Raw genomic sequence first — 20070 nt, 5'->3', positions numbered from 1 at the left:
TGTTTAACTGTCTTGTTGGAATTTTTAAATCAAGAATATATTCCTATATTTTTTTTTTTTTGGTAGATGAATTGAGGATACATGGGTAGACAAATGCTAGGCAAAAAAAAGTAGTCAACAAGAATGGACAAAGGAAGAAAAAAAAAAAAGAATGGACAAAGGACCAGCTCCCAGAGCATACAGTCCAGTGAGAGCCGATTATACTATAAGCATTTTAAATGTTTTTAATTGGCATTCTTATGGCCTATGACTGTAACTGGTTTCTATTTTATTTATATTTTTCTTTATATTTGTTTAATTAAAAATAGGAAAGCAAGACAAAGAGTTATAATAAACATACTCATACTCACTGACAGATCTCAAGGTTTTCGATCGGAGAAGACAACCACGAAAATTCAAACGCAGCACATTTAGACGCCACCTTTGCAAAGTAGACACTATATATTTATCTGTGATTATATTTTTTACTGTGGAAAAATCAATCTAAAAAGGATAAACAAAAGACATTAAGAACTGAGAAAGATCTTTTGCATGTAAAATTTTTTATATTTTTAAAGCATCAAGAAACAGGTTTCTTCATCACATCTCTTTTTCACTTATTTCTTTGTGTTCATGCTCATTCTGGAGTTTAATTACAAACAGATTTTTTTTTCATGGTCATTCCCATGTTTAATTACAAACAGATTCCAAATGTCCAGTCCAGGTCGACAGCTGGGAGGGCAGGAGTCTTGCATCTTCCCCACAACAGAGTTGATTGTTGTTGGAGTGGCTTGGCTACCCTGCCATCATTCCAGGTGAGCCCCAAGGCTGCCTGCCTCCCCCCACCCCACTCAGTCAATGAACCCATCCTGGGTTCATAAGGAACGTGTGCCTGCTTCTTTAATCATGAGCAGAGACTGTATGGTAAGTTCTTCACTACAGAGAAGACAATTTAGAGTGAGAGGTTTATAGTAGCCCTCTCATAACTCATAATTTGGAGAAGGGAGGTCTGGGGAAGAGACCTGAGTGTACCTAGCTAATCACATGAGATGTATGTAAACTCCGAGTGGCTAGGGCCAGTTGATTAATAACATTGATATTATAGTATTAATAATGTCCTTCAGCTAAAAGATTAAGTTTATGAATTCCATTTTTTTTTTTTTAAAGGAGACTTTCTTTTTTTTTTTTTTTTTTTTTTTAAATTTATTTATGATAGTCACAGAGAGAGAGGCAGAGACACAGGCAGAGGGAGAAGCAGGCTCCATGCACCGGGAGCCTGATGTGGGATTCGATCCCGGGTCTCCAGGATCGCGCCCTGGGCCAAAGGCAGGCGCCAAACCGCTGCGCCACCCAGGGATCCCATGAATTCCATTTTTTAAAAAATATTTTATTTATTTAAGAGAGAGAATAAGTGGGGGGTGGGGAGCAGAAGGAGAGGGAGAAGCAGACTCCCCGCTGAGCAGGGAGCCCAACATGGGGCTCAATCCTGGGACTCCAGGCTCCACAGTAAGCACTTTACTTGCATCTCCTCAATTTATGTCCACGGCATCCTGAGTTAGGCAACATTAGGTCTAACTCAGATATAATGGCAATATGTTTCCAACCAAAAAAGAATATTCAATTTGTTTCTGCCATTTAAATTAGGAAATACTAACAATCTATCTCTTAAAAATAACATTATTGTCTTTCTATCTTGTCCTTTGAGCTAGTGCCTAGACAAAAGAGAAACAAATGCACCTACTATGTGGTCCTATTGGGGGAACAGGGAAAAAAGTAGTCCCTAGCATAGTTGGCTTTATAGCAGGCTGTTCTCTTTTGAGAACTAGAATGAAGATAACTTTGAGTCATGTCTACTTACACTGTTCCACAGTGAGCTTGCTTGTGTCATCAACATCCAGGAGTGGCAAACTTGACCACATATTACTAACTCTCTTAAAGTGAGGTAGTAGAAAATCTAAACAAAAGAAGAGAAATACACAATTTTGAAAATTATGTGAATTTACGTGCAACTCTTTCACCTACCTTTTTTTGTTGTTAATGATGATAATGTAAGCCATATGGTAGCAGCTGGGGCTCAAGTGCTGGAATTTTATCTGAACATAGGAATTTTATCTAAAGTACTAGAACTTATCTGATGATGCCTCTGATACAATGTGGTCTTTGCAACTGATAGTCACAGAAGGATAGGGAAGATAGGCAGATTTATTTTCTGACTGCAACTGGCTTTCTGCTAGCAAATGAATCATTTTCCTAAATAGTAGCTGCTACATAGGAGACATTCAATGATTGCTTGCCAATCTCAACTAGATTCTTTTTCAAAGTTAAAGGATGCCTAGGAAAGGTCAATAAACCCATCTTGGCTTTTATTTCTGGAAAAATGGTAGACTAGAAGATCTGCAAATTCTCTTGATACAAAATATGAGTCAATGCTAAAACAAAGCTTTTAAAGATTTCTTTAAAAAAAATTTTAAATGTCAGCTTTATTGAGCTGTAATTGACATATAAAATTCAAGATATTTAGGCGCCTGGATGGCTCAGTCAGTTAAGTGTCTGACTCTTGGTTTCAGCTCAGGTCATGATCCCAGGGTCTTGGAGTCAAGTCCCATATCAGGCTCCATGCTCAGTGTGGAGTCTGTTTCTCCTCTGCCTGCTTGTGCTCTCTCTCTCTCAAATAAATGAAATCTTTTTTAAAAAATAAAAATTAAAAAATTAAAAAGATATTTAAAGTGTACACTGTAGTTATTTGATGTACATATAGATAGTGAAAGGATCCACTTTAATTGGCATTAATTAGAGCTAATTAATTAATGCTAATTAAGGTTAATTAATGTGTTAATACGTCCATCACCTCACATATTTATCTTTTTTATTTTTGGCAAGAACATTTAAGTTCTACTCTCTTAGCAAATTTCAATTATACAACACAGTATTATCAACTATAATCACCATGTTTTACATCAGATCCTCAGATCTTATACATCGTATAACTGAAAGTTTGTACCCTTTCTCCCAGCCTCTCCCTATTTTCCCTACCCCACAGGCCCTGACGACTACTTTTCTACTCTCTAAAACAAACTTTTTTATAAAAATGTAACTGAGTTTTTAAGAAAGTAAGGAAAATATCCAGGCCCACAATCTTTGTAAATCCAGACTCATAGTAAGGTGTTCATGCTATAGTTGCTCTGGATAAGGGCACAGTGGGGATGGCTACTGCTTTTCATGACAAACAGATTTCACTGGCCATGGAAGGACAGAATAAGTTACAGGCTGTGTAAAGCTAAAAGTCCTAACTGCATCAGAGAGAGAAAGAGAAACAGAATTTGAAAGGGGGAAATAGAGAACTCCTGGATCATTAAACAGAGAGGTTAAAACCACAACTACTACCTATTGGTGAGGAAAAAACTAAGGTACTTAGCCTGGGACAAAAAAAAATATTCTCAATTTATAACCAAAGACTATCTATCACGTGGATTGGAATTTGAATTTTAATTATTTGTGGGGTAAATTTTAATTTATTACATTTGCAACTGGATTTTATATTAACGTGCAAAGAGCTTCCAATAACCTAGTGGTAACTCTAGGAGATTTGACAGAAATAAATACCATCTCTCTAAAGAGACACATCCTCAAACCCTGCCTTATAGGATTCCTACAGATTAATCTCTCCTCCCAAAATGAGCTTTCAATAAAAATTACAAAACACATGAGGGAAAAAAATCCAAGAGCCAACAACAGACAAAAAATAAATAGCTTCTTTAATCAAATTGTCAGAAAGTGATTATGAAAACATTAAGATGATAAAAGGCTTAGAAAAATAAATTCTTGAGAAAAGCTGTTGTCACAAAAGGACTGGACAGATTGATAAAGGAACCAAATAAAATTCATGGGAATTAAAAATATAATTATTGAAATTAAAAACTCAATGGATGAGTTAAATAACAGGTGAAACTCAGCTGATATAAAATAATATAAAAGGGATTAAGAGGCATTACATACCACAAAAAGGCCCAACATTCTATATATATCTTCGTAGAATTTCCAGAGGGAAATAATGGAGAGAATGGAATATAAACAAATTAAAAAATAAAACAAATGAAAATGAGAAGCAACAATTCTCCTGCTCAAGAAGCAAAAGAAATCCCAAACAGGAAAATCAAAAGATACAATGGCATTGTAGTAAAATTGCAAAAGGCCAAAAGAAAAGGACAGCCTTAAATTCAACCAGATTATCTGGAAAGAATGCCACTTCACAAAAACCAGAAGTCAGCAGAAAATACTTCTCAGCCTCAGACACCACATGCAAATAAATAACAACTCAAGGATGAGAGTTAAGGAAAGGCACTCTGAGACAGAGATTGAGAGTTTATCTGCAATAGACCCTTCACAAAAGAGCTTCCACAGGACGTTGGAATCAGAAAGAGTGAGATGGAAACAGTAACGATGGGCAAAGAAATTAATTAAGTAGAGGGGTAAAGACATTAACCTTAAAAAACATATGACTAGTGGGGGATACGGAAACAAGCTGGGGTAAAAATCCTAGATAGTACTAATATTCGAAGACTGGAGAGAGTAATCAATTAAAGTGTTTTAAATTCCAGTAATCATGAGGAAAAATGTATAGGTAATAATTTTGACATAAATTCATACGTTAAAAATATTTAAGAGAAAGCACTGAAATTGTAGAAATAGAACACATATCCTCTAAAGCATAAAAATGGGAAAAAGCAAATTTTAAAATTCAATAAATAAAGGCAGGAAAGGAGAAAAGAAACATGTAAAAAAGAGGATAAATAGTGTAAAGTTAGAAGAGGATATGAATCCAGGTATATCTAGTAACAATAAATTTAACAAAATTCACTGGTTAGAAAACAAAGATTATCCCTAATAATGTTTTTGCTTTAATGCTTTTCTCTCTGATTATTAAATCAACTTCCCTTTCATTTATGTTCCTCATGTTCAGTATTGTGTTTAGATGGATTCTTTTTCACTTTAGATAATATTTATTCCCATTGTAATGAGGAGAAAATTAAGGATGAAAGACTATACGAACCCCTCTCTATGACATGTAGACAGGTGTGATAGAGCAGGAATTCAGGTCTATTTTTTAATTAATTAATTTTTTTAAAGATTTTACCCTTTTATTTGAGAAGGAGAGGGAGGGGGGAGAGCACAAGAACATCGAGAAGAAGCAGACTCCCTGCTAAGCAGGAAGCCTGATGTGGGGCTCAATCCCAGGACTCTGGGCTAAAGGCAGGTACTTAACTGACTAATCCAGATGCCTTTAATTTTTTTTTTTTAATTTTTTTTTTTATTTTTTTATTTATGATAGTCACAGAGAGATAGAGAGAGAGGCAGAGACACAGGCAGAGGGAGAAGCAGGCTCCATGCACCGGGAGCCCGATGTGGGACTCGATCCCGGGTCTCCAGGATCGCGCCCTGGGCCAAAGGCAGGCGCCAAACCGCTGCGCCACCCAGGGATCCCTAATTTATTTTTTTAATTGAAATATAGTTAACACACAATGTTACATTAGTTTCAGGTGTACAATACAGGGATTTAACAACTCTATAGAGGCACCTGAGTGGCTCAGTGGTTGGGCATCTGCCTTTGGCTCAGGTCGTGATCCCGGGGTCCTGGGATGGAGTCCCATATCAGCCCCACTGCAGGGAGCCTGCTTCTCCCTCTGTTTATGTCTCTTTAAAAAAAAAAAAATTAACTCTGTATACAATGCTATGCTTACCACAGGTGTAGGTACCATCTATCACCATGCATTGTTATTACAATATAACTATATTCCCTATGCTGTGCCTTTTACTCCCTTGGTTTATTCATTCCGTAACTACAAGCCAATACATCCCATTCCCCTTCACCCATTTTGCCCATCCCCCCATGCCCTCCTCTCTGTCAACCATCATTTTTATGTATTTATGAGTGAGTTTCTGCTTTTTGTGGTGTTTTGTTTTGTTTTGTTTCTCCATTTAGGTGAAATTATATGGTATTTGTCTTTGTCGGACTTCTTTCATTTAGCATAATACCTTCTAGGTCAATCCATGTTTCCCACATGGCAAGATCTCATTCTTTTTTTTATGGCTGAGTATTATTTCATTGTTTATGTATACCACATATTCTTTATCCATTCAACTATCAGTGGACACTTAGGTTGCTTCCATATCTTGGCTGTTGTAAATAATCCTGCAATAAACACACGGGTTCATATATCTTTTTGAATTAGTGTTTTTGTTGGTAAATACCCAGAAGTGAAATTTTTTTTCAAAGATTTTATTTATTTATTTATTTATTTATTTATTTATTTATTTATTTATTCATGAGAGACAGAGAGAGAGAGAGAGAGAGAGAGAGAGGCAGAGACATAGTAGAGGGAGACATAGCAGAGGGAGAAGCAGGCTCCATGCAGAGAGCCCAATGTGGGACTCGATCCCAGGACTCCAGGATCATGCCATGAGCAGAGGGCAAATACTCAACCACCGAGCCACTCAGGCATCCCCCAGTAGTGAAATTACTGGATCATTTTTCTATTTTTAATTCTTTGCAGAACCTTCATATGGTCTTCCACAGCACCAAATTACATTCCCACCAACAGTGGGTTCCTTTTTCTCCACATCCTTGCCAATGGTTGTTATTTCTTGTCTTTTTTATTTTAGCCATTCTAACTGTAAAGAGGTAATATCTCATTGTGGTTCTGATTTGTATTTCCCTGGTGATTAGTGATGTTGAGCATCCTTTCATGAATCTTCTTTGGAAAAAATGTCTGTCCATGTCCTCTGCCCATTTTTAAACTGGATTACTTGATTTTTTGGTGTTGAGCTGTATAAGTTCTTTATGTATTTTGGAAATTAACCCCTTACTGGTTACTATCCCCCTTATATCATTTGCAAATAACTTCTCCCATTCAGTAAATTGACTTGTCATTTTATTGATGGTTTCCTTTTTCTGTGCAAAAGCTTTTTATTTTTTGTAGTTCCAGAAGTTTATTTTTGCTTTTGTCTCCTTGTGAGGAGACATATCCATAAATATGCTGCTAAGACTGATGTTTTGGGTTTTTGTTTTAAGATTTTATTTATCTATTTATGAGAAACACAGAGAGAGTGAGAGAGACAGAGACACAGGCAGAGGGAGAAGCAGGCTCCATGCAGGAGTCTGATGTGGGACTTGACCCCAGGACTCCAGGATCACTCCTTGGCCAAAGGCAGGCGCTAAACCGCTGAGCCATCCAAGGATCCCAAGACTGATGTTTAAGAAATAACTGCCTTTATTTTTTCTAGGAGTTTTATGGTTTTGGGTCTCACAGGTAGGTCTTTAATTTATTTTGAATTTATTTTTGTGTATGGTATAAGAAGGTAATTCAGTTTCATTATTTTGTGTGTGGCTGTCAAATTTTCCCAGCACCATTTATTGAAGAGACTGTTTTTACTCTATTATACATTCTTGCTTCCTTTGTTGTAGATTAATTGACTATATAAAGCATGGGTTTATTTCCAGGCTTTCTATTAAGTTCTGTTGGTCTATGTGTTTTAGTGCCAGTACCATACTGTTTTGATTATTATAGTTTTGTAATATACCTTGAAATCTGGGATTGTGATACTTCCAGCTTTGTTCTTCTTTCTTAAGATTGCTTTGTCTATTTGGGGTCTTTGGTAGTCCCACACAAATTTTAGGATTATTCACTTTAGTTTTGTGAAAAATACTATTAGTGTTTTGATACAGATTGCATTGAAGCTCTAGTGTAGATACCTTAACAATATAAATTCTTCTAATTAATGAGCACAGTATGTCTTTTCATTTGTTTGTGTCATCTTCAATTTCTTTCATCAATGTTTTATAATTTTTGAAATCAGGTCTTTCACTTCTTTGGTTAATTTATCCCTGGGTATTATGGTCTTTTTGGTACAACTGTAAGTGGAATTGTTCATTTAATTTTTCTTTCTGCTACTTTGTTATCAATATATAGAAATGCAATAGATTTCTGCCTGGGTGGCTCAATCAGTTGAGCATCCGACTCTTGATTTTGGCTCAGGTCATGATCTCAGGGTTGTGGAATCAAGCCCTGCATTGGGCTCCATGCTCCACATGGAGTGTGCTCAAGATTCTCTCCCTCTCCCTCTGGCCCCCACCCACCTGCATGGTAAATAAATAAATAAATAGTAACAGATTTCTGTATATTAACTTTATAACCTGCAACTTATTCATTTACTACTTCTAATAGATTTTTGGCAGTCTTTAGGGTTTTCTATGCATAGTATCATGTCACCTGCAGATACTGACAGTTAAACTTTTTCCTTAACAATTTGGATGCCTTTTATTTCTTTTTCTTATCTGATTGCTACAACTAGGATTTCCAATACTGTGTTGAATAAAACTGGTGAAAGTGGACATCCTTGTCTTATTCCTAAACCTAGAAAAAAAAGTTCTCAGTTTTTCACCACTAAGTACAATGTTAGTTGTGAGTTTGCCATATATGGCCTTTGTTATGTTAAGGTATGGTCCTTCTAAACTCACTTTGTTGAGAATTTTTATCATGAATGGATGTTGAATTTTGTCAAATACTTTTTCTACATCTATTAAGATGATCAGATGACTTTATCCTTAGTTTTGCTGATGTGGTGTACACATTCATTGATTTACAAATATTAATCCTTGTATTCCCAGGATGAATCCTATTTGGTCATGTTGAATATCCTTTTAATGTATTGTTGAATTTGGTTTGCTAATATATTACTGAGGGGTTTTTTTGGACCCATGTTCATTAGGGATGTTGGTCCGTAGTTTACTTCTTTTTTATTTCCTTTGGCTTTGCTGTCAGGATAATGCTCACCTTGTGGAATATATTTAGAAGCTTTCCTTCCCCTTCTATTTTTGGAATAGTTTGAGAATATTAAACTATTAAATGTTTAGTAGACTTCACCTGTAAAGCCGTCTGGTCCTGGACTTTTGTTTTGGGGGAGCTTTTTGATTACTGATTCAATTTTGTTACCAGAAATTGGTCTGTTCGGATTTTTTATTTCTTCCTAATTCATTTTTGGAAGCTTATACATATCTAGAAATCTATCCATTTCTTCTAGGTTGTATAATTTTTTGGCATATAATTTTTCTTGTAGTCTTTTAAACTTTTTTTTAATAATAAATTTATTTTTTATTGGTGTTCAATTTGCCAACATACAGAATAACATCCAGTGCTCATCCCGTCGAGTGCCCCCCTCAGTGTCCGTCACCCCCACCCCCACCCCCCTCCCCTTCCACCACCCCCAGTTCGTTTCCCAGAGTTAGGAGTCTTTATGTTTTGTCTCCCTTTCTGATATTTCCTACCCATTTCTTCTCCCTTCCCTTCTATTCCCTTTCACTATTATTTATATTCCCCAAATGAATGAGAACATATAATGTTTGTCCTTCTCTGATTGACTTATTTCATTCAGCATAATACCCTCCAGTTCCATCCACGTTGAAGCAAATGGTGGGTATTTGTCATTTCTAATGGCTGAGGAATATTCCATTGTATACATAAACCACATCTTCTTTATCCATTCATCTTTCGATGGACACCGAGGCTCCTTCCACAGTTTGGCTACTGTGGACATTGCTGCTAGAAACATCAGGGTGCAGGTTTCATTGCATCTGAATCTTTGGGGTAAATCCCCAGCAGTGCAATTGCTTGGTCATAGGGCAGGTCCATTTTTAACTCTTTGAGGAACCTCCACACAGTTTTCCAGAGTGGCTGCACCAGTTCACATTCCCACCAACAGTGTAAGAGGGTTCCCTTTTCTCCGCATTCTCTCCAACATTTGTGGTTTCCTACCTTGTTAATTTTCCCCATTCTCACTGGCATGAGGTGGGATCTCATTGTGGTTTTGATTTGTATTTCCCTGATGGCAAGTAATGCGGAGCATTTTCTCATGTGCATGTTGGCCATGTCTATGTCTTCCTCTGTGAGATTTCTCTTCATGTCTTTTGCCCATTTTATGATTGGATTGTTTGTTTCTTTGGTGTTGAGTTTAATAAGTTCTTTATAGATCTTGGAAACTAGACCTTTATCTGACATGTCATTTGCAAATATCTGCTCCCATTCTGTAGGTTGTCTTTTAGTTTTGTTGACTGTATCCTTTGCTGTGCAAAAGCTTCTTATCTTGATGAAGTCCCAATAGTTCATTTTTGCTTTTGTTTCTTTTGCCTTTGTGGATGTATCTTGTAAGAAGTTACTGTGGCCGAGTTCAAAAAGGGTGTTGCCTGTGTTCTCCTCTAGGATTTTGATGGAATCTTGTCTCACATTTAGATCTTTCATCCATTTTGAGTTTATCTCTGTGTATGGTGCAAGAAAGTGGTCTAGTTTCATTCTTCTGCATGTGGATGTCCAATTTTCCCAGCACCATTTATTGAAGAGATGTCTTCCAGGAAGGCCAGCATCACCTTAATTCCAAAACCAGACAAAGACCTCACCAAAAAGGAGAATTACTGACCAATATCCCTGATGAACATGGATGCAAAAATTCTCAACAAGATACTAGGCAATAGGATCTAACAATACATTAATAAAATTATTCACCATGACCAAGTGGGATTTATTCCCGGGACACAGGCTGGTTCAACACTCGTAAAACAATCAATGTGATTCATCATATCAGCAAGAGAAAAACCAAGAACTATATGATCCTCTCATTAGATGCAGAGAAAGCATTTGACAAAATACAGCATCCATTCCTGATCAAAACTCTTCAGAGTGTAGGGATAGAGGGAACATTCCTCAACATCTTAAAAGCCATCTACGAAAAGCCCACAGCAAATATCATTCTCAATGGGGAAGCACTGGGAGCCTTTCCCCTAAGATCAGGAACAAGACAGGGATGTCCACTCTCACCACTGCTATTCAACATAGTACTGCAAGTCCTAGCCTCAGCAATCAGACAACAAAAAGACATTAAAGGCATTCAAATTGGCAAAGAAGAAGTCAAACTCTCCCTCTTCGCCAATGACATGATACTCTACATAGAAAACCCAAAAGCCTCCACCCCAAGATTGCTAGAACTCACACAGCAATTTGGCAGCGTGGCAGGATACAAAATCAATGTCCAGAAGTCAGTGGCATTTCTATACAATGAGACTGAAGAAAGAGAAATTAAGGAGTCAATCCCATTTACAATTGCACCCAAAAGCATAAGATACCTAGGAATAAACCTAACCAAAGAGGTAAAAGACCTATACCCTAAAAACTATAGAACACTTCTGAAAGAAATTGAGGAAGACACAAAGAGATGGAAAAATATTCCATGCTCATGGATTGGCAGAATTAATATTGTGAAAATGTCAATGTTACCCAGGGCAATTTACACATTTAATACAATCCCTATCAAAATACCATGGACTTTCTTCAGGGAGTTAGAACAAATTATTTTAAGATTTGTGTGGAATCAGAAAAGACCCCGAATAGCCAGGGGAATTTTAAAAAAGAAAACCATATCTGGGGGCATCACAATGCCAGATTTCAGGTTGTACTACAAAGCTGTGGTCATCAAGACAGTGTGGTACTGGCACAAAAACAGACACATAGATCAATGGAACAGAATAGAGAATCCAGAAGTGGACCCTCTTTTAAACTTTTGTATCTCATACTTGCAGTTATTACTTTTCATCCATTTCTGATTTTATTTATTTCAGTCCTTTTCTTTCCTTGACGAGTCTGGCTAACATTTTGTCAAATTTGTTGTCTTTTCAAAGAATGAGTTCTTGGTGTCATTCTTTTCCATTTTTTTAGTCTCTTTTATTTATTTCTGCTCTGATCTTTATTATTTCTTTCCTTTCGCTAACTTTGAGCTTTGTTTGTACTTCTTTGTCTATTTCCTTTAGGTATAGGATTGGATTGTTTGAGATTTTTCTTGTATATACCTATAAATTTCCTTCTTAGAAGTGCTTTTGCCACATCCCAAAGATTTTGGACCATTGTGTTTTCATTTTCATGTGTTTTCTTGTATTTTTTTATTTCCTCTTTTATTTCTTTAGTGACCCAATAATTTTTTAGTAGCATGTTGCTTACTCTCTGTGTGTTTATGTGTTTTCCAACTTTTTTCTTGTAAATAATTTCTAGTTTTATACCACTATGTTAAAAAAGATGCATGACATGATTTCAATCTTCTAAAATTTATTGAGACTTATTTTGGGGCCTAATATGTGATATATCCTGGAGAATGTTCTATGGGCACTTGAAAACAATGTGCTTCTGTTGTTTTGATTGGATGTTCTGTATTTATCTGCTAAGTCCATCTAGTCTAACATGTCATTCAAAGACCCTGTTTTCTTATTTATTTTATTTCTAGGCTATCTATCCATTGATGTAAGTAGGACGTTAAAGTCCCCTCCCTACTATTATTGTGTTACTATCAATTTCCTTCTTTATGTCTGTTAATACTTACTTTATATGTTGACATCCTTCAGTGTTGAGTACATGGATATTTACAATTTTTTAAAAGCTTTTATTTATTTATTCATAGAGACACAGAGAGAGGCAGACACACAGGCAGAGAGAGAAGCAGGCTCACTGCAGGGAGTTGATCCTGGGCCCCTGAGATCATGACCTGAGCCGAAGGCTGATGCTCAACCATCTCTTGTTGGATCGATTTCAGGAGGATTTTTTTAAAGATTTTATTTATTTATTTATGAGAGACACAGAGAGAGAGAGAGAGAGGCAGAGACATAGGCAGAGGGAGGAGCAGGGTCCACATAGGGAGCCTGCTGCAGGACTTGATTCTGGGACACCAGGATCATGCCCTGGGCCAAAGGCAGGCACTAAACACTAAGCCACCCAGGCATCCCTATTTCAGGAGGATTTTTAAAGCTTATCTGATAAAGAGGGTTACTACATTACAAATAAAGAAAACAATTCAAACAATTCTCTAAAGATTTATAATAATTTTAAATGCGTAAGCCTCCAATAACACAGCCACAAAGATACAAGGAGAAATTGACAGATCCACAATCACAATGAAAAATTATATCAAATATCTTAATTGTTAATAAATCAATGTGAGGAAACAAATCTTCCCTGAATTTTTCAGTGCTTCAAAAAAGGCTCTAGCCTCTGGAAGCACAGAAACTTCACTTCCTCCAAAGTTTCCTTTCCATATACCGTGGGGATTAGATCTATAACTATTTGTCCACTTGTCTAGTTAAGTTCTCTGATCTAAAATGTAGTAACACTTCTCTTGTTTCCGTAAGAAGGTCAAATGGTTATAGTTTGGCCTCTAGGTCAAGCTCCCAAAATGCTAGGAAGATCCCCAGTAATTTACATGTAAAGGAGATATGTGTCTCATTCAGGACCTGGAAGACATCTCTAGGTCATAAAAACTAGACACTGGGGCTACCTAGCCCTTGAAGAGGTGTATTTATGAGAAGTCCCGCCTCCCCCTTTTACCTACAAGGACCTATGTCATTATACTGAGCCCACCCAGACACTCAAGGATAAATTTGTCATCTTAAGTCTTTAACTTAATCACATCCACAGAGACTCTTTTGCCATTTAAGGTAACATATGCTCAGGTTCTAAGGATTACGATATGGGTATCTTTGGGGGGCTATTATTCTGGCTAGCACACTATGTAAGGAAATCTTAAACACTGAATTTAAGAGAGCAGTTACTTCTGAGCAAGGGAAGACAATAGAGAAAAGTTTTAATTGTATTTGTTAAACTTCACTTCTTAAGCTGTGTGATGATTACACAAGTATTCATTATATTTCTTTGCATGCCTAAAATATTTTAATAATCTCACTTTTGAATAAAATACTCAGGAATAAGTTTAACTAAGGAGGTAAAAGACTAGTACACTGAAAACTATAAAGCATTATTAAAAGAAATTAAAGAAGACCTAACTTAAGTCCATATTCATAGACTAGAAGACATAATATAAATAAAAATAAGTGGAACTAAGTTAGAATTTGAAGTCTACCAATGAACAAAAAAATACCAATAGGCCCACAGAGAGTTTTTACTAGAGTATCCTATCAAATATTCAAGGAATACGCAATGTTAATAAGAAAAATATTAAGATGTCAGTACTGCCCAAAGTGATCTATAGATTCAATTCAACCTTATGAAAATTCCAATAGTTCTCTTTTCAGAAATGGAAAAGCTGATCTTCAAATTCATATGGAATTGCAAGAGGCCCCAAATAGTTAAAGAGTTTTCAAAAAGAAAAATAAAGTTGGAGGACCCACACGTCACAATTTTAAAACTTAACTACACTGCTACAATAATCAAAATAGCATGGTACTAGCATAAGGATAGACACAAAGACAAATGTAGTTGGATTGAGGGTCCATAAATAAACCTATACATCTATAGTCAATTGACTTTTGACAAGGATGCCAAGGCCATTCAATAGGGCAAGGACAGTCTCTTCAACAAATGATGCTGAGACAGTTGGATATACAAATGCAAAACAATAAATTTGGATACCTACTTCATATGATTATAAAGTAGGTTAAATTAGTCAAAATGGATCAACAACACAATATAAGAGCTAAGAACTATAAAATTCTTAGAAGAAAACATAGGGGTAAGCCTTTAAAACCCTGGTTTTTGCAAGGGATTTTTAGATATGACACTAAAGGCATGATCAGAGAAGGAAAATATAAATCACATTTTATCAAAATTTAAAACTTTTGTGCAGGGACGCCTGGGTGGCTCAGTGGTTGAGTGTCTGCCTTTGACTCAGGGCATGATCCTGGGGTCCGGGATCGAGTCCCACGTCGCGCTCCTGCAGAGAGCTTGCTTCTCCTTCTGCCTGTGTCTCTGCCTCTTTCTCTCTCTGTCTCACATGAATAAATAAATAAAATCTTTTTAAAAAATAAAAATAAAAAATAAAACTTTTGAGCATTAAAGGACTTTATCAAGAAAGTAAAAACTTTACCTTTTTGTCTACATGTACCATAAGGGAAAAAATATGCTAACAATTTAGTCAGCTATTGAAATGGCCAGGAATCATTGGAAAGGTACTATGGCGGATCAAATGGCCTGAAAACTATACTTGTACAGATTTGTAAATATATTTGTATATATTTGTGGGTTTTTTCTTTAAGTAGGCTCCACACCTAGCATGACCCTGAGATCAAGACCTGAGCTGAGATCAAGAGTTGGATGCTTTGGGCAGCTGGGTGGCTCAGCAACTGAGCATCTGCCTTTGGCTCATGTCATGATCCCAGGGCCCTGAGATCCAGTCCCACATCAGGCTCCCCACAGGGAGCTTGCTTCTCCCTCTGCCTATGTCTCTTCCTCTCTCTGTGTGTCTCCATGAATAAATAAATAAAATCTTAAAAAAAAAAAAGAAAAAAGAGTTGGATGTTTAACCAACTGAACCACCCAGGCAGCCCTACTTGTATATTATTTTTTTTAAGAGAGCAGCATTATGAAAGGGTCTATGCCCAGAGGTAAAAGCAACCTGGAAAAGAGAAGCAGCAGCACAGAATAGCAGTAGAAGAGAGCCAAACTTCTGAGAGTATAAGAGATACAAAAACCTGTGTAAGAATTGTGTAAGAACAACTTAAAGGAGAGGGAGGCCAGGAAGTGAAGCCCTAAGGGCAGCAAACTGTATAGAACTAATGAAGACATAAAGTCAATAAAGGGAGACCTCTAAGTACCCCCAACATATAGGCAGTGAACACAAGAGCACAGTTGCTCAAGGTGGACTGAGCCTTTATTCACTGGACCTTTATTCCTCAGGCACCACTACTCCTGAAGGTTACTATCTTAGTTTCCTAAGGCTGCTGTAACAAATTACCACAAATTGAGTGGCTTAAAATATCAGAAATGTATTCTGTGACAGTTATGGAAGCCAGAAGTCTGAAACCAATGTCAGCTGAGCCATACTCCCTTTGAAGGCTCAAGGGGAGGATCCTTCCTTGCCTCTTCCTAGCTTCTGGTGGTTGCCAGCATTCCTTTGCCATTCCTTGGCTTGGAGTTATATCACTCCAGTCCTTGCCTGTGTCATCACATGGCCCTCCCTCTTATGTGTATCTGTATATCTGAATATCTGAATCTCGCTCTCCTTTATCTTATGAAGATATGAGTTATTACATTTAGGACCCACCCTAATCAAGCATGACCTCACCATAACTAATTACATCTATTTCCAAATAAGATTACATTTTGAGGTTCTCGTTGGATGTGAATTTTGAGGGGATTACTCAACCCAGTATAGTTACCTAGCTCCTCTGAGTCTGTTTCCTCATCTACAAAACAAAGGTCTTTGATGAGATAGTCTCTAGAGGCCAATTCACTGAATACTGAAAATTTTGTGTTACTTTTATGATTTTGGCCAGATAGTCAATACTAGGCTCCTAACTGTATTCCTATTGTGTAATCTTTAATGTCACATTTTTTTTAGATTTTTAATTTATTTATTCATGAGAGACACAGAGAGAGAGAGGCTGAGATACAAGCAGAGGGAGAAGCAGGGTCCATGCAGGGAGCCCGATGTGGGACTTGATCCTGGGTCTCCAGGATCATGCCCTGGGCCGAAGGCAGGCACTAAACTGCTGAGCCACTGGGGCTGCCCTTTAATGTCACATTTAAAAGGTTTATTTTCTCCCTACCCAGTGATTAAATTATTTTCAGCTATGAATTTTAAAAGTATATTATTTATAACCAAAAGAAGTCCATACTTAATTGGATTGTACCTATCCTCTAGATGCAAATTCTCACATAAGTGGAGACACACTTTGAGAGGCATATATAGATTCTTATTTAGATAGTAAAGAAGAAAGGAGCTATTAGAAGAAGACCACCTAAATGCCTTTTCCAAAATGTAGAGTTATTAATGTATTCACTAGTGAATTAATTCTCATTGCTAAGTACCTACCCTATTCTATAACAACCATACCTCACTAACTCCATAGAACTTTGCCCAGAAATATTTACAAGGCAGGTGTTCCACATCTCCATGTGGAATAATCTTTTGTGAAGAATTTAAGTGCAACTACCGTGAACTTATACTTTCTCCTAGGGAGTCATGCCATTGTTATATAGTGAGAGTTTAAAAACCTTCATATGTATTTGCACTTGGAAAAACTAGAACATAACTTCACAGGGAACATGGGCTGTTGCCAACATGAAAACCTGGGAAGAATATCAGGGCAAGTGAGTGTGAATTCCTAATGCAATTCCATAGATACTACGTGGTTCTTCTGTGTAAGACATTCTAACCAAAAAATCTGGTAATATGCGACAGAGAAAAAGGGTAAGTTATAAGAAAACCATAGGCCATTGAAACTGTATACAAGTATGAAGTATGAGGCTACTCAATCATCCTAGGCAATATGTATCAGTTCTTCACTATGTGCCGATGGCGGGGGGGAGGGGTTGGATTTTTAAGAGAAGGAAGTACATCTAGTGGCCCGTGAACAAACAGTGAAGTGGGCAAGAGGAACGAAAGCCCACATCACATGGGAAAGGAAGGGATGTCGGGTAGAGGATAAAAGAGGAGAGAAGAACCTTTCACCCCTAACAGGGAGAGAACAAAACAACAAGAATTTACAAATGCAAGGAAGCCTACTTCTGCCCCTTGAAACAGGTCCTGAGAGTAATGATCCCAACACCAGAAATACTGAGGCAACTGCAAGAAGAGTCTTCCTAGAGTCTGAGACTTTTGACACCCCACTGCCGACTCCTCACTCCTCCTAACTCATGTGGGGACGCAGGACACTTGGTATACTTGTGGTTCTTGGGATGAGGAGAGCATGAAATACCGAAAGCAAACTGAAGCACCAGAAGCACAGCAGGTATCTGCATTTTGACCTCAAGTGATAGAATTAGGATCCATGGGAGGGTCAGCAGCCAACAGATTTCAGCTTTAGGTAAGGAAAGGCCTCCATAGGCTAGTCCCTGCTAGCACAAAGGCTCCACAACGCTAAGATTTTTGTCATTCTCTGTTCTCCAAAACAAGAGAGTGCCAAAGGAAGAGACTTGACAATGCTTATGATGAGAACTAAACATATCCTGTAAGCCCCTGTGGTGTTTACCACACCGGGTAAACCTGGTGGAAGAGATGAACTTCCTTCTAGCACAAAAATTCTAACATTTTATAATTCAGTGCCTCTGAGACAGGCCAGCTCTCAAAGAAAAGAACTTCATTGGGGATCCCAGGGTGGCTCAGCCGTTGAGCACCTGCCTTCAGCCCAGGGTGTGATCCTAGGGTCCTGGGATCAAGTCCCACGTCGGGCTCCCTGCATGAGGCCTGCTTCTCCCTCTGCCTGTGTCTCTGCCTCTCTCTCTCTCTCTCTTTCTATTCATTTATCATGAATAAATAAAATATTAAAAAAAAAGAAAAGAACTTCGTGAGAACTAAATCTATTCCCCAGCAATACCAACACACCCTACTTTTTTGTTAGATTGCCTGGATAGTAATGCATTTCACGTGGGAGTCTTGCTGCAAGAACAGTGGAAACCAAACAAAAATAAATCCAGACACTATTGGCACTAGAGGAAAAAAAGCTACAGTATAAATCTTCTAAATTAGACACAGTTCATGCATGACAGAATTATGTGACAGTGAGCACCATCAAATAACAGCAAGACCTCCTTAGCAACTGGATAGCACTTAATCTACAAGATGCTTTTACACATATACTTCCAGGTCACCCTGCAAGGACTCTGTTAATGAGTTGCATAACCAAGAGACCATACCTGAGAGCTGGAGAAATGGAAAAGATCCTTTCCCTTGATGGAAAATAAAATATAATAAAAATTAAAAGTTCCCGCTTTGGTCTACCATACATAATGGGCCTTCAGGTAGGCCTGTTAGTCTCTCCAAGAGCAAAGAAGAATGATGGAGGGATGGAGAACGTAGATCTCTTCCTCTTTCTAAAGCCATTTAGTAGGGCTAACAAAGTAGGCATCTATACGGAATGTGGGTAGTTGTGTCTCCTAGAGGAGGGTGTTAGAGCCCAAGCAAAGTTAGAGTCCACTTAGAAGGGCTCCCCAGTGCTGATGTCCACACTTCACTGGAGGAAGCAGGCATCCAAGTGAGGCAGGGAAGAGGGGTTTGGGCTACAGTAGGGAAGGGGCATGGAGAGGAATGTGGGAGCCCCAACAGTGTGAGAAGACCAGTTTGGCACAGGACTAGAGTCTAAGTGCATGGGAAAGTGGTCAGGTCAAGGAGTGGTGACACCAGGGGAGATAAAACAGGTGGTCACAACAGGGGGTGGAGTTAGAGTTTAGTGATATAAGAAGCTCATCTATCGGCATTTGAATGGCTCAGTTGGTTGAGTGTCAGCTCAGATCATGATCTCAGGGTCATGAGATAGAACCTCGCATTGGGCTCTACACTCAGTGCAGAGTCTACTTGAGATTCTCTCTCTCCCTCCCCCTCTTCTCTCTCTCTCTCTCTCTCTCAAATAAATGACTACATCTTTTTAAAAGAAGAAGAAGAAGAAGAAGAAGAAGAAGAAGAAGAAGAAGAAGAAGAAGAAGAAGAAGAAGAAGCTGCTCATCTATTTACTCATGGGATCAGGGACTAGCCTGTGTGAAATGTCAATATCAAAAGACTGTAAGGGGGTATTTGCACAGGAAAGGAGGCCACAGCAATGGGATTTTAGTACATATAAGGAGGGGGTAGACAGATCAAATAGGTAAAAATATTAGGAAAATGAGAACCAGGCTTCTCACTCTAGGACAGATAGTTACAAGTATGGAAAAGAAGACTTTAGTTAATTTTGTAGTGTTAGATTGGAATTGGTGAGCAATCATGGTTTTTAATGTACATAACCTGATGGACAGGTGAGGCTGAGTGGGAAAACCCTCCCTTGAAGCTCATGGAGAGTGAATTCTTGAACCAAATTAAGGTACTATTTGCAAGAAAGAGGGGGAGATATTGACTCTTAAGTAGCAAACATCCTTCCAGTCATTGCCCAGTAGATAGTTTATCAAAGTAGAAAGCAAACGTCTTTGACTCCAGAGCGTTTTCTCCAATTCTTTGAATCCCTGGGTGTTACCCACAAACCTATAGCAACTAACCTAGAGTGATCCCCTAGAAGTCAGCAAACTTTTTCTGAAAAGGACCAGATAGTAAATATTTTAGACTTTGTGGAACAAGAAGCAA

General features: G+C 37.8%; 1 protein-coding gene across 1 annotated transcript in view; it reads right to left on the bottom strand.

Moving 5' to 3' along the window:
• The window catches only part of FBXL13 (F-box and leucine rich repeat protein 13), a 207556-nt gene that overhangs the window by 133383 nt on the left and 54103 nt on the right, over positions 1–20070 (bottom strand). Inside the window, exons 8-9 of the mRNA XM_041723506.1 lie at positions 1838–1933; positions 351–483 (exon numbers count right to left, since the gene is read on the bottom strand). Coding sequence (XP_041579440.1) covers positions 351–483; positions 1838–1933 — 229 coding nt within the window. The remainder of the gene's footprint in view (positions 1–350; positions 484–1837; positions 1934–20070) is intronic.

The sequence above is a fragment of the Vulpes lagopus genome, chromosome 11 (assembly GCF_018345385.1).
Source record: "Vulpes lagopus strain Blue_001 chromosome 11, ASM1834538v1, whole genome shotgun sequence".
Classification (NCBI taxonomy): Eukaryota; Metazoa; Chordata; class Mammalia; order Carnivora; family Canidae; genus Vulpes; species Vulpes lagopus.
Note: the sequence above shows the minus strand (reverse complement) of the source record. Positions and strands in the feature narration are given on the sequence as shown.